This window comes from Onychostruthus taczanowskii, unplaced genomic scaffold (genome assembly GCF_017590055.1).
Source record: "Onychostruthus taczanowskii isolate IOZ18803 unplaced genomic scaffold, ASM1759005v1 scaffold19, whole genome shotgun sequence".
NCBI lineage: Eukaryota > Metazoa > Chordata > Aves > Passeriformes > Passeridae > Onychostruthus > Onychostruthus taczanowskii.
The window spans coordinates 6,340,111-6,365,667 of NW_024499128.1; the positions used below are offsets into that span (position 1 = coordinate 6,340,111).

The window sequence follows — 25,557 nt, forward strand, 5'->3', positions numbered from 1 at the left end:
TTCATTGTTTATTGCTATACTATTATACTGTATATATTATTATATATTCATATCAATATTTAATATTTTATTTTATATAATATGTTATTATTGCTATTATATTCTATTATATTCTATTAGCAGGAGTAAAATTCACATTTGGTAGTGATGCAAAAGGACAAATTTGATGCACTTCTGCAAAATTAGGATATTGCCTTAATTTTGAATATCCCTTCCAAATATGGAACAGTCTGGGGGTTCAGCTTGTACCTGTGTCTGGCACCTGCTTCCAAAGGGGGTCTGGTTAGCAAGTGTTTGTGTAATTTAAGGTTAAGGGGATGTGTGCACTGAGCTCAGGGAGTTTGGCTCAGCAGAGCAAGGTCAAGCCCAAGCAACAGAGACAAAGATTTCTCTGCCTTATGCTGATCAAAGGGCTTCTGCTACCAGCAAGCTGCTGGCCAGTGCAGATCCCTGTTTGGGGCACTGGAAATTATGCAGCATCTGAACTTTTAGATGGGTAACATCACAAGGATCTGCCTCTTGGCTTTTGCCTTTGTGATCTACTTGATGGCCAGACCTTATAACAAAGTTAGTTATTCAAAAACCCCACCAGTTTTGTGCAGCGCTCCTTTCAAGGAAAAAGAACAATATAATGTAACTACAGATATCAAAATATTATAAAAAGAGTATCCCTGAAGCCCAAGTGCTTGCAGAGAAGAGATGCCATCCAAAAAAATCTCATACAAAGTGCTGATGAAAATGCAAGAGGGAGAAAAGCACTCTCTGATTAACTTTTGTTTGGTTGGGTTTTTTTTAATATGTTTTACCCATCACTGCTGTGAAACACACACTTGCAAAATTAGGCAGTGGAAGCAAAGAATGCCAACTCAGCACTGTCTTATGTAGCAGACTGGTATTTAACCACACCAAAAAAGAACAAATTGCTGTAGTTATGATCAGAAATAGATACATAGAGGAAACCAAAACAAACAAGGACTACTAGGGGACAAAGCAATGGTAAAACAAGCCCCAACATCAGTCATTCTCTGCAGAGCCACCAGGGTAAGGGAGGGGAAATTGATACTCACAGAACTCCACCAGGAGGTATTTGGTTTCCTTCAATGCTCTGTCAAAGTTGCTCTTTTTCAGCAAGAGGACGTGGTTCTCCTTCTTTATTTTGGGGAGCTTGGTTTTCTTTAGTTTTGCTTCATTTGGGCTTATGCTGTCTGCTGCCAGGAAGCCTGTGAGAAACAACAATAGAAGAAGGGAAAATGGATGTGTCCTCATCTTGTCCTGCCTTTATCCAGATACTGAGAAAGAAAGAAACAAAGGAGCATTAAGCAGTAGGGTTTGCTGCTCAAATGTCTGCAGCTGTATCAGCCACACCAAGAGGCTGATAACGTTGATAAGTCCAGTGGAGCCAACTGCACCTTTCCATGGGAATATTAAATTAGTTAAGTACTTCCCCTCTTTAGTAGTTGTTGGGGGGGGGGGGGGGGGGGGTGGAGAAGTTGGGAAGAAGTATGGGGAAGTTGGGTTTACTGTGTCTGAAAATAAACAACCCAGGGAGAAGATGAGAGAGCACAGGAGAAAACACCTGCCTACAGAAGCACCAGTGGATTCCAAGTGTGCTGCTGTAATTAGACACCCCTCTCTTGTCAGGGCTGCAGACAAAGCAGCAGCTCAGGTAGCTGGGACAGTATTTGAGGGCTGCTCCTCTGCCTCATGTTTGCTTGTCTCTTGCACTTATGGATCTACTAATTGTGGGGCTCAGAGTGTGTTGAAGTCAGGGGAAAACTCTCATTTCTTTGAACAGGTAATTTTAATGTCTGTAACTCTTTGATGTCTTGTCTGTGAGGCTCCCCTCTGTACTTAAGTGCCAAGTTGTAGCTCAAGTAAGATAAACCAGAAGATTTTGCAATTGATTTTCAGTGGTCACAGAATTTTCTGTGCAATAAATGGAAGGGGCTAAATGTGCCAATTCATTCTTAGGATTGTTATCAGCTGTGCATGTGAACTATGAGGCCTCCCAAGACAGCCCTTTCAGAACATTTAAAAATATATCTTACAGAAATATTGAGATTCTGGAATTCCTTCAATTACTATGGAATTATTTCTGTATACACCTGCCAGTCTGTTGCTGTAGCAGAAATATCTTTGACCCTTAAACTCTGATGAAATTTGTGAACTTTACCCCCAAAGCTGTAGCTGATAGAGGAGACCAGGCATGAAGGACAGAGTATTTCAGTGGCATGAAGGACAGAGCTGACTTAGCAACAGGTGGGTCTGGATTAGTAAAATCAAGAAGAAATTCCTTCAATAATGACTCCTTCTTGAGGAGTAGCAAGTTATTCTTTGCACCTTGTGCCTTTAGCAGAATTTTTATTCAGGAGGGCACCACTAAAAAGAAGGAATGTTCACAATGGGGGTTGATGTGGTAGCCTCCATTTTCTGTGGGTGAAGGATCTTGGGGGGCATATTGCTGCAATTTATTCTGTTTTCACGCCTGCTGTGAGTGGGGCTGGGTTTCCAACAAACTCTTTTCTGCCAGGCTCCAAAGCTTTGTGTTGTAATGCACCTTGAGATGTGCTCCATTAGTACTTGCAGAGCGTGCCTAATGAAATCAGGAGCTGTGTGTTCAGGTTGCTGGCAAGATAAGATCACACACAAATACAGATTCAGCAATCAGGTACTAAAGGAGAAAAAGAAGCAGAAAGATAAGGTTCTCCCATTTGACTTTGTGGTCTCTTTCTCTTCACAACAGCTCTTTTTCAAAGACGTCTTTCAGGTAACATACTAGTAAGGTTAAAAAGCATCTCTCAGAACTGCAGGTTTAAACTAACAAGGCCTGTTTGAGCTGGGCAGGCAGTGTTTGAGCTCAGAGCACAGCCTAAGGCTCCCAGAACAAAGGTAGGATGACAAAACCATTTGCTGAGAGAGCTGGTTTTCCCCGTCTGTCACTAAAACAAATAGTCATCAACTTAAATCCCTCCTAGAAACCTCCTACCAGGAAATAGGCTCCATCATGGAAAGGGTTTGTAACCTCTATGTACTGAAAGGAAACTGCAGAAAAAGGAGGATCATGCAACAGTCCACCCTGCCAGGACAGATTAGCAATGAGGAAAGGAGTGAGATTTAGTGGAACTGAACTGGTGGAGGACAATGTTCTCTGTTAGACACACAGCAGATAAGATCCCATTCTGTGCATTTCTCCATCAGTGCTAGCTAGCTTTGGCTTTCTTTTTGTGCTTTGTAGTTTGAGAAATGTGGAAAATCTGCCCCCTGCAGAAGTCACAGTCCAGTCAGCAGAAAACACTGGATCCAGATCAGTAATATTCTAGAGCCTTCTGCTTCACTCACACCCTGTCAAATAATTGCCCAAGAGGTAGTGAGATGTGCCTGACATGTGCACCTTCTGTCTCAATTTCTCTGGTTTGCCTCAAAAATACAGTGATTTCAGAGTGATGCCAGTTACTGTTATTTATTGGCATTGAGCACTGGAAGCTCTCACTACACCTACACTTGCAATAAATAATGCAAAGGTGAGAGAAACTGCATAGAATCCCTAGGAGACAGGTATGTACTGCTGGCTGTTAAATAAGGACAACATCATGGTACAAAAAAGTTTAAAAGCAAAGCTGATTTCACAGAATTGGGTAAAAAATCCCTTAGATATATGGGTACATCCTTAAGGACTTAATTACACTCAAAACAAGTTTATCTGATGATTCAGCTCCTGTGAGTGAAAATCCAGTTTTCTTGACTTTCAGCGCTGGGCTTTAAATATCTGTGGCATTATCCATTCTGTCTCTTCCATGTGGACCTGTATATTGTGTAGGAAAGACTAGGAGAAACTGGAAATGTTGGCACTTTCTTTGCAAGTTTATTTTACAACATGTATCTTTTCCCAGGCTACACACTTCAGCTGAAGTGCAAAGCAAATGGAAGTCTTTGGCACTTCACCTTTGCTCACCTACTGTCTATTTTCTGTTTATTCCATGCCCTCAAAGAAAATAGAACTCATAAGAAAATAAATCAGAGATTCATCAGTTTTATTGGTGCATAAATTCAGTGTGACTCGCCATCTAGTGCAGGTTTAGGGCATAACATAATTACAGAGACAGTTTTAAGTCAAGGTGATAGTCTCCTAAAACCCTTCAAAAGTAGTGGTATTTTATTTCTGTAAGCAGGCAAAGTAACATAAAATTTGCAGGAATCCAGACATAGATATTGAGAAAAGGAATGGCAAGTGAAATTTTAGAGATGAGATATGAGGGTCATTCATCAGCTGACAAAGTAGAGGACAAATATTCTAATGAAAAGCAGTGCACAGTCCCTTTACAAGAAAAGGAGCAACATAAAATAATAGGGAAAACACGGATGTGTTCAAAAAACCTATTTATTCATGCTGGTTTGCATCAATTCATCCAGCATCAGAAACTAGACAGCATCCAATAACTGTCTGGTTTTAAATGTATTTTCTTTCGTTCCAGGTGACTGATTCCTTAGGTGTACACCTGATTCCTTCCCCTCACCATCTGATAAAACATCATTTATCATGAGAGCATTTCTTAAATCCTGGATTCCTCAGTGTTTGTGGATTCTCAGGTCACCTTCCAGAACATTCCATGGAAACAACAGGCTTCTTGCATCTCAGATTACTTCCCATTACGAATCTATAAACCAGGGTAAAAAGGAACTGCCAGAATATTTCAACTTTGCAAGTGATGTCTTAGATGAGTGGGCACGACTGGAAAAGGTAGTATTTGTCTTTTATTTTATAGACATTGAGTTGTAGCTTAACCCCAGCTGTCAACTAAGAACCACAGAGCCCCTGGATCTCACACACACACACACACACACACATCCAGTGGGATGGGGAGGAGAAACAGGAGAGAAAAAAGGTAAAAACCTATGGGTTGGGAACAAACAGTTTAATAACTGAAATAAAATATAGTAATAAAAAGAATATTAATAATAATTATCACTATTGTAGAAGTATTAGTAGAAATAGTAGTGATGAAATGGGAGATAACAAAAAACCAGAGAGGAACAAGGAAAACCCAGAAAAGATGAATTACGCACAACACAATTGCCCACTGCCCACTGATGGACACCTGGGCTGTCCCCAAACAGTGACTGGCACCTCTCGACCAACTTCCCACCAGGGAATCAACTGAGCAGGACCTCTTGTGGCTGGAATATCCCTTTGGACAGTTCAGGTCAGCTGTCCTGTCTACGATCTCTCCCAGCTTTTCTTGCACCAACTTGTTGGCAGAGTGTGAAAAACTGGAAATTCCTTGACTTAGTTGTTGCTAAGCAGTGCTTACTCTATCCCAGTCAAAACCAGGACATGGTGGAACAAATCTGAAATGATACAATTTTGTTAATGGTACTGGACAGTATGGACAACATTTTATTTTGTTTGTCAGGAAGATGGGTATCACTACAGGAGAGGAGTTGCCAAGGATGATTTATATTGAAGTGAAGCCTTTTAAAGTTTGTCGTATTTTAATATCTTCTCACATGTTGTAGGATGGAAAAAAAACAGCAAATCCAGCTTTTTGGTGGGTCAGTGATAAGGGAGAGGAGGTGAAGTGGAGCTTTGAGGAGCTGGGCTCTCTGTCCAGGAAGGCAGCCAATGTCCTTACTGAGGCCTGTGGCTTGCGGAGAGGAGACAGAGTTGTAGCAATTCTGCCTCGTGTGCCTGAGTGGTGGCTCCTGAACGTGGCCTGCATGCGAGCAGGTGAGTGACTCGCTGACTTGTTGGGTGCAGACAGAAAGCAAACACAGCCTACAAGCCATGTATTAGATTGGAGTGAAGAAAATGCAAACAGGAATATTCTGTTGAGACCTCTACAACTGATCTTCTGCCTAGAAGGAGAACTGGCAGCACAGGAAGCACAGGGCCAGACCTGCTCCAGTCAAATGGCATCCTCAGGTGAAGCCAGTGAGGGCTGAATGGCTGCAACCTAAGGCCAGACTTGACCACATACATTGGAAGGGAGCTGAATTTATAATGGAAGAACTTATATCATTAGTGTCATTAATAATTCAATCTATCTATTTAGCTCTGCTTTTAAACTGATAAACGTCCATGATGGAAAAAATCAGCATCAACAGAGAGACATAATCAAGTCTTTTTGGGAAATGCTGAGTTTTCTCAATTGCTTCTTGTTTTTTTCCAGGAATAGTCCTTATTCCAGGAACATCCCAATTAACAGCCAAAGACATCTTATACCGACTCCAAGCTTCAAAGGCCAAGTGCATCATTACCACTGACACGCTGGCACCTGCAGTGGAATCTGTCCTGCCTGGCAGCCAGTTCCTGAAAAGTAAACTCCTTGTAGGCCAAGGGAGGAGGGATGGCTGGCTGAACCTCAAAGAACTCCTTGCGTGAGTATCCAGCTCTTTTCTTTCCAGTTCTTTGGGGTGAAGGGAGCTGTATCAGTCAGGTGATATTGCTGAGTTGTGGGGGCAATTTTCAAAATACAAATGAGTTACATTTTCGCATCCCTCTGTCAGGTCCCTGTTTTGTGATTATACTGGTAGAGGTTTGTCCAATCCAGGTGTTGGGACTTAGTTCATGTCCTTCACCTTCATTTAGCAGCCTGCCAATTTTTAGAAGCTCTCTCCTTCTACTGTGATCACCAGACAAGCACACAGAGTTCTAAACAATTGTCATGAGCTTGTCTGCTGGAGCCCATTCTAATGGTTCTTGATTAAATGGGAAAATACTCATTGCCAGCTCTTGGCGCTCAGTTCTTTCTTCACTATGCTATCCTGGCAGCTCAGAGGATCTGAATTGTCCATCAGTCTCTTGAACATTAATGATCAATGATTATGATGATTAATGATTAATTTGTAATAAGATCAATATACTTGCCACAATAACCTTAGTTATCAGTTTCAAGTTAGGAGTTGGTTTTTGCTTGTGTGAGGCAGACACTGATTTCTGGCTGCTGTTCCATAATCAGCACCTGGAGTGCCCTTGCTAAAAGAGTTGAGGACAAAGTCACTGAAATATTCTGTAGGTGCTCATATCTTAAAAGTTCGGGCATACAGGGCACGCTCATTACAAGCAAAATGTGTTCTCTAACTGTTCTTGCCTGTGTTACCACTTATTTAGTGAGATCATTCACTTTGGGGCAATTTTTCTGTTGAACTCATAAACTATAAAAATGCTGTTGCCCTGGTGGAAAACTGCATGTAGTGACTGGAATATACCATTTCTTCTCAAGGGTTGCATCTGCTGACCATCAGTGTGTCAAGACAAGGAGTCAAGACCCAATGCTGATCTATTTTACCAGTGGAACTACGGGCTTCCCAAAAATGGTGCTGCATTCCCACAGCAGTTACGGCATTGGATTTGCAGTCAGTGGCAGGTATTACCTTGCAGTTCCTCCCAGGGTCCTGACTGAGTGCTGTGATCAGCTTTAAACTGAACCTGAGACCGTAACATTCCAGTAAATGCAGGCGTTTCATGACTGTAGGATCTTGCATCTTCCTCATCTTGAAAGTTAAAGGATACCTTTCCCAAAGCATTCTGAGTTGGAAGCTGGTGATCAAGGGTCCAGAGAAGTAACTTGTTTAGTTTTCTGGAGAAATGAGCTGTGACTTAGCTGATGTCTCAACTGCACCAGGTAGGGAAAGCCTACTCCAGATGATCTGTTTGGGATCTGCTCTAGATCCAGATTCTGCAACTCAAGATAAAGATGTTTTGCACTGCTCACAAGAAAAATAAATGCTTGAAACATTAAGCAGGAGGGAAGGAAGGGAAATCAGAGAATATTTAAGACCTTCAACTCTCTCAAACTTTCTAGAGAGCCCCACTTGCTGACACCACATCTTCTAATGGAAGCCTCCTGCTGTGACCTGGGCCTGAGTCTCTCACATTCTCTGCAGCATTTCTTTAATCTCTCCTTTTTCATCAGGTATTGGTTGAACTTGACTCCTTCAGATATATTGTGGAATACCTCTGATACTGGCTGGGTAAAAGCAGCTTGGAGCAGTGTTTTTTCACCATGGATCTGTGGATCCTGTGTCTTTGTACACAACATGCCACAGTTTAAACCAGAAGTTATTGCAGAGGTAAGCTTAACATTTTATACTGTGATATTTATTTCCATTTTACAAAAGTGAAGAAAACAAACTGAGCTCCAGTCCATGGGTGCCACTGATTAGTAGCAGCAGGGATAGTACTTCCCACATCCCAAGGAATCATCCCTCCATTTGGTGCCCATTAAGCTCAAGGAACAAGTGTTTTCCCTCCTGGTTAGGTCATGTGTCATTGTTTGAGTGTAGAGGACAACTGGATAAAGATGCAGGATATAAAGATCTTGGGATCACTGCTGTACAGTCCAATATTGAACCTAAACCTTACTTCAGGTATGGACTTCCAGCTGCTTTGAGGTCAGGCTGACTATGGGCCAGTATTCAGAATATGGCATACACCTGAATTAAGGCTCTGTTTTCCTGAATTTTCAGTGAGTTGCCAGAGTGCCTATTCCTCCCTTAAGGCACTTTAAACCAATCAGCTGATTGATACCCCTCAAAATTGGCCTTTTTTGTTAATCACCTGCACATTCACAAGGTTTTCAGCACAATAACTTCCTGTTTTTCTAGACTCTATCAAGATATCCCATCACCACCTTCTGCACAGCTCCCACTGCCTTCCTCATGCTGGTCAAACATGATGTGAGCAGGTACAGCAGGGACAGGAGGGAGGCTGGGATAAAATGCTGGGACAGCTCTGCATGGTTGGTTCCTTAGGTTCCTTAATTCTCTTCTTCAGTTCAAGGAAACCTAATTAGCAAAGCTTGCTGTCAGTAAAGAAGCTCTCAGTTTTGAAATGTGAGAAGAATTAGCCACACCATAGGCTACTTGGGCTTCAGGACTGGGTCTTTGAATACACCGCACAGAGGAAAGAAAGGAGATTTTTTTAAGCTGTCACTTCCTCTGAACTTAGGCTTCACAGTTCAATTTAAGTCAATGATTTAGGCAGCATTGGATCAGGGAGTTACTGGTGCACCATGGAGTTGTTCTCATATGTTTGGGAATGAAGGAAGCAGTTAGAGGAGTTCCACGTGCTGAGAGTTATTTGGCAGCCGTTCCCACCAGTTTGTCACTTTGTAAAATACCCAGCTTGTGAGAAGTGGTTTGTAAGGAGCTTTCACATCTTTGGTAAGATACTCATTCTTGTCACATAGGTTTTCATCCTGCCAAAAGCCAACCCAGGTTTAGCAGAGCTCAGCTTCTGTATATCTGTTCATCCTTCCTTTTGATCTAGAAAATCCTCTGTGTTATACCTGACCTTAGATGTTGGCACTTAACTGAGCTTTCCACACACATCTGATGTGCTTGTTCAGATTCCTCCTTTTATGTCTGCTCTCCCAAGGAAACACTTTTGCTCATGCATTTTTCAGTAGAAAAACCTACTTCTATTGACACAGAGATAAACCACATCATCTTCAGAAGCAACCCAAGCAGACTAGGATTCTAGTCAAGGTGTGCATAACAGGATGAAGATTGTCATTTCCAAAGGAACTTGTGAAGTTTTTGGTGTCCTTCCTTTTTGGAAAGCTGAAGGAGGCTGTTTGGTTAAATTTATTTACTGCTCTTTGCAAGAGTTAAGAAAATTATTTCATTTGCTCTTCCTCTCAAGCTACAAGTTCCGGAGTCTGAAGCACTGTGTAACTGGAGGGGAAGCACTCAATCCTGAAGTGTTGGCGAAGTGGAAAATCCAGACAGGGGTGGATATCCATGAAGGTTATGGCCAGACTGAAACAGTACGTTTGCAATAAATGTAATTACTGGTAGTAAAACCCTTCACCATCGTTACTTCAAAAGCAAAACTAAAATAGATTATTTGCTCTGGGTATCAATTTGTCCTGTGTGAGGTTTTAATGAAAAATATTAAAGCAGCTCTCATCCCAGACTCTGATGTTCTTGAGAACCACAGTGCTTTGGTCCTGATTCAGCCCTTGTCAAAAACAAAGTCACAAAGAGGAGTCCTGTCTAATGAAAACACAAATAAAATCTGCAAGATGTTGAAACAAATTTTTAAAAAAATCTTTAAAAAATCTATTCTGCAGGTGACAATCTGTGCCAATATGAAAGGAATGAAAATTAAACCTGGCTCTTTGGGAAAAGCTGTTCCCCCTTATGATGTGCAGGTATGAGGCAGTTGTGGGTAGAACAGTAAGGCAGTGCTGTCTGTGTCCCTTCTGTGCCCTGCACTGAGCTGCAGCAGATGTTGCTCTGAGCTGATCAAAGCACTCCTGCTGTGTCTGTCCCTTCTGCAGATCGTAGATGACCGTGGGGCTGTTGTGCCTAAAGGAGAAGAGGGCACCATTGCTGTCCGAGTGAAACCCACACGGCCCTTCTGCCTGTTCTCTGAGTACTTGGTGAGCCTGTCCTGCTGTGTCTGTGTCTGCTGAGGGGCTCAGGAGAGACCCAGGGCAAAGGTCTGCCAGGAGCAGAATTCCATGCAGGATCCTCAGAAAGTCTCACTGGGTTACTTCAGGACTTTGAGCCTGATCAGTGCATGGTTTCAGGAATAGACTGACTGACAGAGTGTAGCTTCAAAATGCAACATGAACCAGGGGATACCTCATTCCACATATGTGCCATCTGCTTCATGTTCAGAGCATCACTTTTCCCTCCATTCCATTCCTATCTTTGGTTAAATGTTATTGTAGAAAGACCATAAATTCTACTCTTATACATCAGAAGCTCAGGGAGGCTTTCCAAGGCACAGGTCTTTTATTCCTCATACCACTGTCAGAGGTACCTCCATTCCATAACGCACAGCAGTCAGAAAAACCTCCGTACAGATGCCTGTCACACACAACATGTGCACAAGATCAACAGCACAAACACAAGCTACAGCACAAACCCCTCACAAGGAGATGATCATGTGGCTCTGAGGTAGTGACACCTCAGTGAAAATATAAAGCAGTATTGAACACACTCATTTTGAAATCAATTTTTTGTTCATTTTTAGGCATCACTGCTAAGAAAATGCATTGCAATTCACTAAAAATAAGATACTTTTCTGGAAATGTTTGATTGTTGCCAGGATAATCCAGAGAAAACTGCTGCCTCTGTGCGAGGAGATTTTTATGTCACCGGGGACAGAGGCGTTATGGATGAAGAGGGATATATCTGGTTTGTTGGAAGAGCTGATGATATCATTAACTCTGCTGGGTAAGGCATTTCCTTTTAGATCTGCCTCATGAAATGCAGCCTGGAAAGCCCAAAGGACTGGTCCTTGCTGCTGGCTGAGGTGTCTTTGTGCTCCCCAGGTATCGCATTGGCCCCTTTGAAGTGGAGAGTGCATTGATAGAGCACCCAGCAGTCGCAGAGGTGGCTGTTGTCAGCAGTCCCGACCCAGAGCGAGGGGAGGTAAAACAAACTAGGAAAAAAATGTAAAAGAGATACCCTTTCTACTAAGTATCAACTCCCTTGTATGTACTTGGCTTCCTTGGAATTCAGTGTTGCAGACTTTTGAAATTAGGCGGGCATAAACATTTTTTAAAATCCATACCTTGATAGATGTTACAATTTACGAATTATTTCTTTGCAGGGTTTTATGTGGGGAAAAAATGTGGTTTTTCAGACCAGTCATGTGATCTTTTTGTATAAGCAGTGAAATTTTGGTTATTTCACATTTACCACTAACTATATGGTGGCAATGATAACCAGAGTGTTGAATTTTTGCTTTATGTTTTTCCAACTTTGCAACATTTCTTTGAGCAACTGGGACAAGATTTTGATCTCTCTTTATTTTCTGTACTAGAACTTGTTGAAAGTTTAATAATGTATAAAGTTAGAAAAAAAGTGGAAAATATCAACACATTCTCTGCTCCAGAATGGGTCCTTCATAGCACAGCAGTTGATAACAAACAGCTAATGAAAAGGGAAATAAAATAAAAAGATCAAATTTTGGCATTCTGAATTTTGACACTAGCTTTTCACAACAAATATATTCTTTTATTGCCAGCTCTGGAAGCTAATGGAACCCCTTCATTTTTGTGGCACAGGTGGTCAAAGCCTTCATTGTTTTAGCTCCTGCTTTTGTATCACATGATCCAAAAAAATTAACTCTTGAACTTCAACAACATGTCAAGAAGGTGACTGCACCATACAAGTATCCAAGGAAGGTAAGCACAGCCCAAAAAAACAGGCTCTCTCATTGTACCAGAAATTGTGCATTTTTTCTCCTGCCTCTGCTCTTTTTCAACAGCTTTCTGAAAACACTCCAACCAGAATTAGATAAAATAAAAGCAGATGCCAGGGTCTGTTGCAGCTGTAGCCTTGGGTTGGCTGTGTGTGCTAGAATGGACGTGGGGGGAGGCAATGGTCATGAGATTTTAGTTCATGAGGGCTCAGTCTTTCTTTCATGGAGTACTGGGCTTTTCACAGCAGCTCAAATGGGCAAGGCATTCCATTCTAACCAGTTCTACCTTGAGCTCTCCTCTGACAGACAGCTAAATCAAAAGTTCCTGCTAGCATGAGTGGGTTGGAATCCATCTCTTCCCACTAGGAAAGACACCAGCAACTCCCTGTCCTGAAAGCTGAAGCACTCAGCTCCTAGAGATCATGGTACATCTCCCTGCAAGTACTGTCTGTGCAGTAGCTACAAGGTGTAGTAAGGAATTTCACCATTCCAGTCCTGGTTGTGCAGATTCCCATCTGTTTATCCCCAGCTATTCCATGCTAAAAGTGTTTTCCCAATCTTTTGTTGCACTTGGGAAATTATCCACAAGTTATTTGGCTACAGGGAGCATTTTTGCCTTTCAGGTGGAGTTTGTTCAGGATCTGCCAAAGACAGCTACTGGGAAAATCCAGAGAAAGGTTCTAAAGAACAAAGAGTGGGCAAAGGTATAAAAAGAGCAAGCGTGATCTGGAAAACAAGGAGAGAAACTCTCCATCATGTGTACCAGCCATAACACAAGACACAGAGAAGGTTGTCATGACTCAGAGCAGAACGAGAACATCAGGAAAAACAAACTGCAGAAGAAAAAGGAGAAAACATTCTTGAGGATATGTGGTATTGGAACCACTTTTGCCTTCAACCTACAAATTTTCAGAACAAAGTGATTCAAAGTGTGGAATGGGAGAAAGACTCAGGTGCATACAGAGGTCTAATTTTTTTTACTACAATTTGTAAAAACATCTTCCTTAAAAAAATGGGTGAAACTACAAGGCTTTGAAAATTACTAATAAATGGGAAATTAATAAGAAGATATGTTTGTCCTGAGGTGGGTATCAGCAATTAATTAACATCCAAAACCTACCACTGTAACATGCTCAAATTCTTTCAGAGTAGAAGGAAAAATGCATTTCTTTTTAATGCTTCTCTTCATCATGATGAATTTGTGATGTACTTAAATGGTTAAACTGGAGGAAAAAGTTCTTTAGGTTAAGGTGCAAATTACACACAATTAACAATGGTGTAAATGATTACAAGAAAAAAAGTTACTCCACAGAAAGAGTTCTGCTGCTTGGTCTGTTTTGTGCCACATTCTCTTCTCATTACTCCAGAAGAGGTAAGCAATAAAGTCAGAAGGGTTTCACTGCAAAACCTTTTTTAAGGAGTGCCCAGGTTTCACATCTCCAGGGAACAGCTGATCCTTACAGTGCCTCTTCTGGGAAACATGTCCTAACAGGTGAGTGAATGAATGAAGAGGATCTCCCCCAGCAGTTCCTGATCTCTCCTGTCCACAGCAGAAAGGTGAGGAAAATGTTATTTATCTGCACTCTTTGTGTTGATGATCACTGAGCAAAGCAAATAGTATTAAATCAGGAATAATCATTTTGATTCTCACTTATCATTCTGAGAACTTTGCCATTACTGGGTCTTTTCCTCAATTTTCTGTCTTCATTTTCACCTCTACATTTGCAGGTGAGAAAGTGCTAAAAACTTGAAGGTTCTCACAGTCTTCTTGGCAGAAGTTGTTGTAGAGCACTTGGGAATCCCAAACTCCAAATGTGTTTCATCTTATCAGTCTTGAATATCATTTCCCTAAATATCATGTCCCTCCTCTTTCTCTCAGAAGCTATTGTGTAGATTTTGTCATTGTAATGCTCCAAAATATGCAAGTTACAGCTAAATCAGAGAATTAGAGCAGACTGAGAAAGGAGAAACATCTTCCTAAGTGATTAAGGATGGTTTACAAGTGGTCAGTGTTTCCCTGCCACAGTGTCCAAGGATTGTGGAGAACACCACGAATTTCTGCTGCTTTTGACAAAATATCTCTCTAGGGGGGAAAAATCTGCATCCAGATTGTTTATGTTGGCAGACACCACTGAAAAGATTGTGTTAAGCTCTGGGTATTTGAACTCATTTGTCTGATGGGCAGATTAAATATTACTGTATAAGGTTCTGCTAAGGAATAAGGCAATAGTTCCAATGTTAAATAAGTAACTTTTCTTGATGAATAAAATTTGACCAATGCTGACATATGTGCCTCAAAGATGTGAGAATAAACAGCTACACCTGAAGACATGGGACAAGGGGTAAAAGACATAGGCAGGCCCATGATCTAGTTTTATTTTTTGTGGGATGCCAACAGTTGAAAATGCTTATAGGAAATGTTTAATAACATCTTTTGCTGTTTCAGCTATGTGAGCAGAGGCACAGATTGCTCCTGAGAATCTGTCTACAGAAACATGTATACATTTAAAGCAACCAGAAGACACATAATGGGTCACATTGCTTTGCCAAATCTGTAAACTGTGAAGCTCTCTAGGATTTACTCCTGCCTCAATTGACAGCAGAGAACATTTTTGGCAGTCAGGGCATGCAGTGACAATGTGTGTTAGTTTGTTTATTACCTTCTGCTAGGAATCTTGGCAAAGAATGAAAACATACGTGCATGACAAAATAGGGATGCTCTTTCGCAATGTGAGTTAGTTTGTTTATTACCTTCTGCCAGGAATCTTGGCAAAGAAGAATGAAAACATACATGCATGACAAAATAGGGATGCTCTTTCTGAGAAAGAATAAAAAGTATAACTGATCATTAGTAATTGTATCTAGGAATGAATTTTCAGCTCTCTCAATGATACCTGTAAAATAAGCAGAATCAGTTACCAATTTAAAAAGGCATGTAACAAAACAAACAACAAGACTAAATATTTACTAATGATCTTTAGCAAAGGCTTAACCCAATTAATAGTTTGTAACAGTCTGAGAGAGAATTTTAAGTCCCACATATTTCTAGGGTGATGTTTGCTGTATCTTTTCCTCTGTGATGGTCAGTCCTGCTTGTTGGACGGATGTGATGGTGGCTTTCAAAGCTGAACGTAAAGATGGATCATTTTCAGCTGCCATAAGTGTACTATCCATAAAATGATAAACAATTGCTTGTGGATGATTCTGGTGAAGGGGAGCCAAAACTTTAGCTTTATGCATGGTTTACTAGGCTTTTGCTTTATACCTACAAAGTCTGGAGCAGGTGTGCTTCCATCAGGCATTTGCATGAGTGCTTTCCTTGCTGTGTTTTTAATATCATCAAGCACTGGCTGGGGGAGGTTTCCAGCCTGATTGTGGGGCTGTGTACATGCTCCCTCCCCAGCTAGGTGTTCTGGTGTTAGCATTGCCCATGCCTGGTCTTCAGCACTGTAAAGCAACAACTGATTTAACAATCTCTTCCACTCGCTTTCCCACAGGGTGAATTCAGCTGGAAACAGCAGCACAGGCATCTCGTGCGTTCAGTCATGAGGGGTTAAAAGATATGCAGTGAAAGCAGCTTGCATTAGACTGCTCAAGAAAGGAGAAGCCTTTCCATAGTTTTTGGCAGCCATACATATTCTTTGTATTTCCCTGTTCCCTAGAGGTTCCCATGTTGGACCAGCCCTTCCCCTTCTGTTCTTTACCATACTGTCTGGGCCTTCTGCCATGGATCAATGGAATCGTTTGATCTAGAAGGGATTAGGTTTTCTTCTGAGGAGGGGGAAGGATGCAAGCACAGTGTTGTTATTGCTGGTTGGGTCAAGGCAGAGCTTGTTCTCTGGCATGGCTTCTTCTACTGGCACGGGGACATGGGCACGGCCATGTTGGACAGCAGCGCTCCCAGGACTATGGTGGGCGTGGCTCTGGTTCCCCAGGAGGGGCGTGGCCCGAGGCATGCTGGGAGTTGTAGTCAGGAGTGGTGGGGGTGGAGTTGAAGGGGGAAGCTTAAGGCAAATATGGTGCCTCTGGTGGCATAGACGTTAGGAGGGTGGTTAGCAGGTAATACAGCAGGACATTCAGATGAACAGGAGAGAGATTGGAGTGGTGAAGGGAAGGTGGGGGTGATCCGAGAGGGATCCTGAGCAAAGGAGGCAGAAGGGGATAGAGGGTAGCTGAGTAACTTGGGTCAAGTTCCATTCTAGGGCAGTTTGCCGGGCCGAAGGGGCAAGCGTTGCGATTTGCACTGCTTCCTGTGTCTGGGACGGGTTCTGCCCTCAGACCGAAGGGGCAGGCATTGCGATTTGCACTGCTTCCTGTGTCTGGGACAGGTTCTGCCCTCAGACCGAAGGGGCAGGCATTGCGATTTGCACTGCTTCCTGTGTCTGGGACAGGTTCTGCCCTCAGACCGAAGGGGCAGGCATTGCGATTTGCACTGCTTCCTGTGTCTGGGACGGGTTCTGCCCTCGAGTTGCATCCCCCGGGTGACGGGGTTAAAAGCAGTCTGGGTTTGGGAAGGGATCCTGCACGGTAGAGTGGCCCCAGACCCCCCAGATTCCTGCCACACCAGCAAGGCCAGGGAGGGGCCAAGCACTGAGAGTCGGTGCTCTTTGGCTTTGAGCGTTTTGAGAATCACACGGAAAGCAGGCAGCAGACACGCCACGAGAGGGTCCCCTGGTAGCTAGCTCACAAAGCTGACACCCACAAAATCCCAAAATCCCACACAGAGAATTCCCCAGTACGTGCTGTTTTCCGTAGCGCTGTGCAGGGCCCAGCTGGCAGCAGTGGGCCTGTCCCACGGGCTGCAGCTGAGGCAGCAGCGGCTGGGCTGGGCTGGGCAGGCCAGCACAGGGCCCTGGCGGTGGCAGAGCCTGCTGCGGTGCTACTGGCTACGGTTGCTGGAAAGTTCCAAAACGGCCATTTTAGGAGGTTTTTTAACTCGCAATTTTGGGCCTTTCTTCTGTGGACTGCTAAGAAAAATTTAAAGCTATCGTATATGTCCTTGTCTAGTCTTGACAGTCTTATTCCCATAATAATCGGGATTAGGTGGGGTATGCCTGCCTGGTTGGGGTAGGAACAGCAGGAATAAGTGTCTCTTTCTCTGCTCACCTGCTTTTTCGGGCAGGCATCCAAAAGATTTGACTCCAAGGGTTGCTTGTAACCATGTCAGGCCTGCTGATTCAATCCACGGCAGAGAATAAAAAAAGGGTCCAATCAATTGGCCAAAACTGAGCCAAACTGAACTGAAGAAGATCCCTCAATATGAGGTCCCTGTTCGGGCACCAGTTATTGTAGTCTTCGCTCGCTAGGACCCCTAGTTCAACCTGGCTGGGGGAACTAGCAAAATAAGGGATGGGAATGATGGTTTTGCCCAAAAAAACCCCAAAACTTTAGAAGCAAAATAACAAACATAGAAACCACAGAGTCTAGGGGCAAGATCCAAAGGTGGGGAGAGCGTGGCAAACCTCACAAGGTATAGGGGTTTTCTGAGGGCAAGGATCCAATCAGGAATGTGAACTCAGAACATGACTTTGTTTGTAAAAGATACAGAAACCTGACCAAATAGAGGATAGTTCTTGATGGTAAAAGATACCGAACCAACTGAGAACAAGAACCAGAAACCTGACCAAATAGAGGATAGTTCTGTTCACGTATTGGCTCCCTTGATCCCACTCTTCTCGCCATGACCTGGCTAGGTGTCCTTTTTTCAGTGTCCTGTTTCCCATGGCCTCAGGCTGATGCCCACTGCATATGGTACTGAGGTTAAACCACCATTTCTCCCAGCTGGACAAGATTCCACAGTTGTTGTATTTGTTGCACGATTCATAGCAACTACTTTGCTAATTTTATTAACCTCAAGATGACTGTGCTTATTCCTTTTGTATACCATAATGTTAAATACTCACATCACAAAAATACAGGTAACATGACATATAATGAGGATGTGTGTAAACAACCTATTTATTCAAGCTAGTTTGCATTCATTTATCCAACATTATACATGGGACAGCAACCAGTAACTGGATTCGCTTAAATGTATTTTCTTTCATTCCAGGTGACTGATTCCTTAGGTGTACACCTGATTCCTTCCCCTCACCATCTGATAAAACATCATTTATCATGAGAGCATTTCTTAAATCCTGGATTCCTCAGTGTTTGTGGATTCTCAGGTCACCTTCCAGAACATTCCATGGAAACAACAGGCTTCTTACATCTCCGATTGTTTCCCATTATGAATCTATAAACCAGGGTGAAAAGGAACTGCCAGAATATTTCAACTTTGCAAGTGATGTCTTAGATAAGTGGACACAAGTGGAAAAGGTAGTATTTGTCTTTTATTTTATAGAGACTGAATTGTAGCTTAACCCCAGGTGTCAGCTAAGAACCACAGAGCCCCTGGATCTCATACACACACACACACATACACACACATCCAGTGGGATGGGGAGGAGAATCAGGAGAAAAAAAAGGTAAAACCCATGAGTTGAGAAATAATAGTTTAATAATTGAAATATAATAATAACCATCATATTACTAGGAGTAGTTAATTTTCAAAATACAAATGAGTTACGTTTCTCTGTCAACTTGCAGCACTGTGATTACACTTCATTAAGTACAGATTCATGCAACCAAGGTTTTGGGACCCAAGTTCAGCTTCTTCTTGCTCCTCAGCCTTGTGATTCAGAGTGTATGTGACATGCAAAATGTGTTCTCTAACTTTTCCCCGTGATATATAATGGATTTAGTAAGATCATATAATTTGGGGCAACTTTCCTGTTGAACTCCTAAACATTAAAAATACTGCTTCCCTGGTGGAAAACTGCATGTAGTGACTGGAATATACCATTTCTTCTCAAGGGTTGCATCTGCTGACCATATATGTATCAAGACAAGGAGTCAAGATCCAATGCTCGTGTATTTTACCAGTGGAACTACGGGCTTCCCAAAAATGGTGCTGCATTCCTACAGCAGTTACGGCATTGGATTTGCAACCACTGGCAGGTATTACCTTGCAGTTCCTCCCAGGGTCCTGACTGAGTGCTGTGATCAGCTTTAAACTGAACCTGAGACCATAACATTCCAGTAAATGTAGGCATTTCATGACTGTAGGATTTGCACCTTCTTCATCTTTCTGCTCTCATGGTAAAACCCTTGTTATTAAAAGCTTCTTGAAGGCCCAGTTGAGCTCATCATGTTCCGAGCTGTGTCACTTGCAGGGCTGAAAGCACAGGAGCAATAAGGAAAGTGTCCCTACAACCACACCAGAAAAGGTCAAGTGCTCTCATGTTGGGTCAACCTTCCCTGAGAGCCAAAGAAACCTTGGGCCATTTCATTATACCTCAAAAGTTAAATCTGTGGTTTGGTACTGATTGTTTTCCCTGAAAGTTTTTCCACCTCTGCTTTTTCATCAGGTATTGGCTGGACTTGACTCCTTCAGATATAATGTGGAATACCTCTGATACTGGCTGGGCAAAATCAGCCTATGGCAGTGTTTTTTCACCATGGATCTGTGGAGCCTGTGTCTTTGTACACAGTATGCCACAGTTTCAACCAGAAGTTATTGCAGAGGTGAGTGAGTAATCCCACATCCCAAGCAATCCAAAGATACCAGAGTGCCTCTTCCTCTCCCCAGCTCTTTTTCAAAACCACTCAGCTGGATGATTCTCCTTAACATTGGCCTCTTGTGTGGGGCGGAAACCTTGACTTTCCCAAGAATAATACTGGAAAAGCTGTGGTATAGTTTCCTATCACCAATTAGGCTTGAGCCTGAGACACAGACACCTTGGAAAACCCCCAAAAAACCCCTTAATTGGAACTACTCTTCTCACCGGTCTTTCATTTACATGAGTGACTTCTGTTGGACAGAAAGTTCCATGTTATGCAGGAGTTGGACTGCCTGGTACAGCATTTTAGGGTTTTCATCTTGCATACATTTGAGCATGTAAATTCTGTTAATCATCTAAACATTCACAAGGTCAGACCCAGCATTACACTTTTTTTAAACACAATAACTTCCTGTTTTTCTAGACTCTATCAAGATATCCCATCACCACCTTCTGCACGCCTCCCATTGCCTTCCGCATGTTGGTCCAACATGATGTGAGCAGGTACAGCAGGGACAGGAGGGAGGCTGGGGTATACTGCTGGGACAGCTCTGCATGGTTAGCTCCTTAGGTTCCTTAATTCTCTTCTTCAGTTCAAGGAAACCTAATTAGCAAAGCTTGCTGTCAGTAAAGAAGCTCTCAGTTTTGAAATGTGAGAAGAATTAGCCACACCATAGGCTACTTGGGCTTCAGGACTGGGTCTTTGAATACACCGCACAGAGGAAAGAAAGGAGATTTTTTTAAGCTGTCACTTCCTCTGAACTTAGGCTTCACAGTTCAATTTAAGTCAATGATTTAGGCAGCATTGGATCAGGGAGTTACTGGTGCACCATGGAGTTGTTCTCATATGTTTGGGAATGAAGGAAGCAGTTAGAGGAGTTCCACGTGCTGAGAGTTATTTGGCAGCCGTTCCCACCAGTTTGTCACTTTGTAAAATACCCAGCTTGTGAGAAGTGGTTTGTAAGGAGCTTTCACATCTTTGGTAAGATACTCATTCTTGTCACATAGGTTTTCATCCTGCCAAAAGCCAACCCAGGTTTAGCAGAGAACTCAGGCTCTGTCTTCCTATTCAGCTTTTCCTTCAGTCTTAAGTGTACTTGGAAAGCTGAGCAAGTCTGTTTAGTTAAGGCTGCTCACTACTCATTTTAGGAGTTAAGAGGATTATTTCATTTGCTTTTCCTCTCAAGCTACAAGTTCCCGACTCTGAAGCACTGTGTAACTGGAGGGGAAGCACTGAATCCTGAAGTGTTTGCAAAGTGGAAAATGCAGACAGGGCTGGATATCCATGAAGGTTATGGCCAGTCCGAAACAGTACGTTTGCATTAATTCTTGTAGAATGCCCATTCAAAGGTAAGAATACCACAGCCACGATGTCTTTGATAAATCAATGGAAAAGGTGAGAATCACTTATACCATTAAAAAAAAAAAAGACTTTGTATAATTATGATTATACAGTTCCAGAATCAGCAAGCTGCATATTCTAATGATTTAGACCCCTGCAAAAACCATGCCAGAGACAGTTCAGGTCAAATAATTGTAGGAGATCCCTTTGTCATCTTTACTTCAAAAAAATCCCTGAAAATATGATTTGCTCCAGCTATCAATTTGGCCTGTCTGAGTTTTTAATGGTAAATATTAAACCAGCTCACATCCCAGACTTCTCTGTAAGTGAACATTAACAAAACTATTAAGAGCCAGATCTCAGGCTTTCTCTCATTTTGCCCTTGAAATGGTCTCAAATTAATTGTCCAAGTATGGAAATAAGATCTGTAATAATAATCTGCTGTCCTGCAAAATAAATGTCAAGTGTTTGCAGGACAATCCACTGGCTCAGACTCAACAAAACAAAGTTCTCACAGGTCTGACTTGAAATGCCTCTCAACCCCTCTCTGATGTTCGCAAAAACCCACAGTGCTTTGGTCCTGATTCAGCCCTTGTCACAACAAAGTCATGGAAAGATGCCTAATGCAAACAATAATAAAATTTACAAGATGGTCCAACAATTTAAAAAAAATTTTTACAAATCAATTCTGCAGGTCGCAATCTGTGCCAATCTGAAAGGAATGAAAATTAAACCTGGCTCTTTGGGAAAAGCTGTTCCCCCTTATGATGTGCAGGTATGAGGCAGTTGTGGGTAGAACAGCAAGGCAGTGCTGTCTGTGTCCCTTCTGTGCCCTGCACTGAGCTGCAGCAGATGTTGCTCTGAGCTGATCAAAGCACTCCTGCTGTGTCTGTCCCTTCTGCAGATCGTAGATGACCATGGGGCTGTTGTGCCTAAAGGAGAAGAGGGCACCATTGCTGTCCGAGTGAAACCCACACGGCCCTTCTGCCTGTTCTCTGAGTACTTGGTGAGCCTGTCCTGCTGTGTCTGTGTCTGCTGAGGGGCTCAGGAGAGACCCAGGGCAAAGGTCTGCCAGGAGCAGAATTCCATGCAGGATCCTCAGAAAGTCTCACTGGGTTACTTCAGGACTTTGAGCCTGATCAGTGTGTGGTGATGCTGAGGTGCAGGACATTCTTAAGGAAACAGTAGACTCAGGCATATTTAAAGATGTTGTCCCCTGCAACTGAACTATCATAATAAATAAGCTTTGGGGGACCTATCTATGTTTTTAATCCATTTGGATATTTGTAGCATCCTCAAACAACAACTTGTAAAATGTAATTGCTCACTAGGGGATAAGAAATTTCTACAAGTTCAATACTATAGCTTCTGGTTTTCACTCTGTCTTCTGTTGTGAAAGTGCTTTCCTGTGTAACCAAGAGGTTACACTGGATGTAGAGGTCTAGGTCAATGCAAATAATGAAGCTTTTCCTGCAGGTGACCTCATCTGAGTTTTGGTCCTATCAGTAAGGGTAAAAAATTTCTTTTGACAGGAGGTTATTGTGGCAAACACCTGCAATGATAAATCATTTCCCTGAACAAAGTGGGTTACACATTTTTGTGGGTTACACATTTGCTGTGATGGATAGGCATTTTGATAGAGCACAACTTTTTCTATCTAGAACAGAAATCTCTACATACATTCTTTGTGTGTAGAGCTCTTTTCCACCTGTCACATACTTCAGGCATCAAACTGCTAATTAACATGGCTCTTTAGTTGAAAATATGAAACAGTATTGAACACCCTCATTTTGAGAACAACTAAAAAAATTATTTTTGTCATTTTTTTGCATCACTGCTAAGGAAATGCAAATAATAATAATAATAATAATCAGATACCTTTTCTGAAATGTTTGATTGTTGCCAGGATAATCCAGAGAAAACTGCTGCCACTATATGTGGAGATTTTTATCTCACTGGGGACAGAGGCGTTATGGATGAAGAGGGATATATCTGGTTTGTTGGAAGAGCTGATGATATCATTAACTCTGCTGGGTAAGGCATTTCCTTTTAGATCTGCCTCATGAAATGCAGCCTGGAAAGCCCAAAGGACTGGTCCTTGCTGCTGGCTGAGGTGTCTTTGTGCTCCCCAGGTATCGCATTGGCCCCTTTGAAGTGGAGAGTGCATTGATAGAGCACCCAGCAGTCGCAGAGGTGGCTGTTGTCAGCAGTCCCGACCCAGAGCGAGGGGAGGTAAAACAAACTAGGAAAAAAATGTAAAAGAGATACCCTTTCTACTAAGTATCAACTTCCTTGTATGTACTAGGCTTCCTTGGGATTCAATATGTTACATATTTTTGAAATTAGACAGGCTAAATTTTTTTTAAATCCATATCTTAGTGGATCTTACAATATCAGAATTATTTCTTTGTTTGCAGGTTTTTACTTGGAAAATAGTTTAGCTTTTCAGACTGATACAGAAATTTTTGTCTAAGCAATGACATTTTTATTATTTATTGTTTTGTCACTTAGTGCACTGTAGTTATGACATCCAGCGTGTTTAATATTTGGTTTATATTTTCTACATTTGCAACATTTCTTTGAGCAACAGAGTCAAGATTTTCAGCTTTATTAGTATATAATGTTAGGGGGGAAAAAGCTGGAAATATAGAAAAAATCCTCTGATCCAGAATGGGTCCTTGATAGCCAGCATTCCCTAATAAACAGCTAATGAAAAGGGAAATTAAAGAAAAAGATCAAATTTTGGCATTCTGAATTTTGACACTAGCTTTTCACAACAGAAGTGAAAAGTCTTTATTGCCAGCTCCGGAAGTTAATTGAACCCCTTCATTTTTGTGGCACAGGTGGTCAAAGCCTTCATTGTTTTAGCTCCTGCTTTTGTATCACATGATCCAAAAAAATTAACTCTTGAACTTCAACAACATGTCAAGAAGGTGACTGCACCATACAAGTATCCAAGGAAGGTAAGCACAGCCAAAAAAACCCAAGGAAGGTAAGCAAACCCAAAAAAACAGGCTCTCTCATTGTACCAGAAATTGTGCATTTTTTCTCCTGCCTCAGCTCTTTTTCAACAGCCTTCTGAAAACACTCCAACCAGAATTAGATAAAATAAAAGCAGATGCCAGAGTCTGTTGCAGCTGTAGCCTTGGGTTGGCTGTGTGTGCTAGAATGGACGTGGGGGGAGGCAATGGTCATGAGATTTTAGTTCATGAGGGCTCAGTCTTTCTTTCATGGAGTACTGGGCTTTTCACAGCAGCTCAAATGGGCAAGGCATTCAGTCAGCATTTCTTCATCCCAGCCCTGCCTCTGCAGCTTCCCATCCTTTTATCCCCAACCATAATGAAAGTGTGTCTTTCCTTCAGAAAGAAATTCCTTCCTGGGAATTTAAACAGGATGTATTTTTGCCTTTCAGATGGAGTTCGTTCAGGATCTGCCAAAGACGGTTACTGGGAAAATCCAGAGAAATGTTCTAAGGAGCAAAGAGTGGGCAAAAGTAAAAAAATAGTAAGAGTGATCTGGAAAACAAGGAGAGAAATATTCTATTACCTGTGCCAACCATAACTCATCAAACATGGCACATGTTTATGATCCAGGACACATGGAAACATTGCTAAAAACAAACTGTGGAAGCAAAAGTAGAAAACACTCAGAAAAAGTGTAACTACAACTCTTAGATACATACAAATAAAAGAGAAATTAATAAAAGTAATCTTTGTCCTGTGGTATCAGCAGCACATTGATATATACTTGTCAATAACTACCACTGCAACAGTCTAAAATTCTTTCAGAGTGGAAAGAAAAAAAAATTTCTTCTTAATGCTTCTCTTCATCATGATGAATTTGTGATGTACTTAAATGGTTAAAGTTGAGGCGAAAGAAGACCAAAAATGCTTTAGGTTAAGGTGCAAATTACACACAATTAACAATGGTGTAAATGATTACGAGAAAAAAGTTACTCCACAGAAAGAGTGCTCGGCTGCTTGGTCTGTTTTGTGCCACATTCTCTTCTCATTACTCCAGAAGAGGTAAGCAATAAAGTCAGAAGGGTTTCACTGCAAAACCTTTATGAAGGAGTTTCCAGGTTTCACATCTCCAGGGAACAGCTGATCCTTACAGTGCCTCTTCTGGGAAACATGTCCTAACAGGTGAGTGAATGAATGAAGAGGATCTCCCCCAGCAGTTCCTGATCTCTCCTGTCCACAGCAGACAGAAAAATGTGTAGAAAAGTTTCTATCAAACTCGGGCTACATAACAAAGTGAAGGTTCTTGGAACTGATGTGGGGAATAGATGGGTCAGTCAGCAACTGCTGAGGCTACAGCAGTGAGATTCTTGATGGAACTAGTTTGGAAACAAGCAGAAAAGAAAAAGGAATAGAGAATCAGATACTGAATGTCTGAAGCAGAAACATTGTTCTAAAGTAAAGAATAACATCTGATGTTGTGTTTTACTATGG

General features: G+C 42.0%; 2 protein-coding genes across 6 annotated transcripts in view; one reads left to right on the forward strand and one right to left on the reverse strand.

Annotated features, from left to right (window-relative positions):
• Positions 1-3,003, reverse strand: part of PDILT (protein disulfide isomerase like, testis expressed) — a 25,868-nt gene extending 22,865 nt beyond the window's left edge. Inside the window, 4 exon segments of the mRNA XM_041401586.1 lie at positions 1,068-1,289; positions 1,410-1,494; positions 1,496-1,580; positions 2,987-3,003. Of these exon segments, the coding sequence (XP_041257520.1) occupies positions 1,068-1,289; positions 1,410-1,494; positions 1,496-1,580; positions 2,987-3,003 (409 nt within the window).
• Positions 1-24,812, forward strand: part of LOC121334388 (acyl-coenzyme A synthetase ACSM4, mitochondrial-like) — a 26,669-nt gene extending 1,857 nt beyond the window's left edge. Inside the window, exons 2-15 of one of the 5 annotated variants that reach the window (XM_041401485.1) lie at positions 1,216-1,432; positions 4,473-4,738; positions 5,515-5,725; positions 6,168-6,375; positions 19,016-19,159; positions 19,570-19,726; positions 20,186-20,265; positions 20,949-21,072; positions 21,798-21,878; positions 22,008-22,109; positions 23,010-23,137; positions 23,236-23,335; positions 23,947-24,066; positions 24,516-24,812. In XM_041401485.1, the coding sequence (XP_041257419.1) occupies positions 4,538-4,738; positions 5,515-5,725; positions 6,168-6,375; positions 19,016-19,159; positions 19,570-19,726; positions 20,186-20,265; positions 20,949-21,072; positions 21,798-21,878; positions 22,008-22,109; positions 23,010-23,137; positions 23,236-23,335; positions 23,947-24,066; positions 24,516-24,608 (1,749 nt within the window). In that variant the 5' untranslated portion in view covers positions 1,216-1,432; positions 4,473-4,537 and the 3' untranslated portion in view covers positions 24,609-24,812. Of the gene's footprint in view, positions 1-1,215; positions 1,433-2,217; positions 2,260-4,472; positions 4,739-5,514; positions 5,726-6,167; positions 6,376-7,220; positions 7,365-7,913; positions 8,071-8,604; positions 8,685-9,643; positions 9,768-10,073; positions 10,155-10,283; positions 10,386-10,984; positions 11,188-11,285; positions 11,386-12,023; positions 12,144-12,783; positions 13,230-19,015; positions 19,160-19,569; positions 19,727-20,185; positions 20,266-20,948; positions 21,073-21,797; positions 21,879-22,007; positions 22,110-23,009; positions 23,138-23,235; positions 23,336-23,946; positions 24,067-24,515 lie in introns of those variants that run through there. The other 4 variants (XM_041401486.1, XM_041401484.1, XM_041401487.1 and 1 more) reach the window with 4 other exon arrangements.
• The last annotated feature ends 745 nt before the right edge of the window (positions 24,813-25,557 follow it).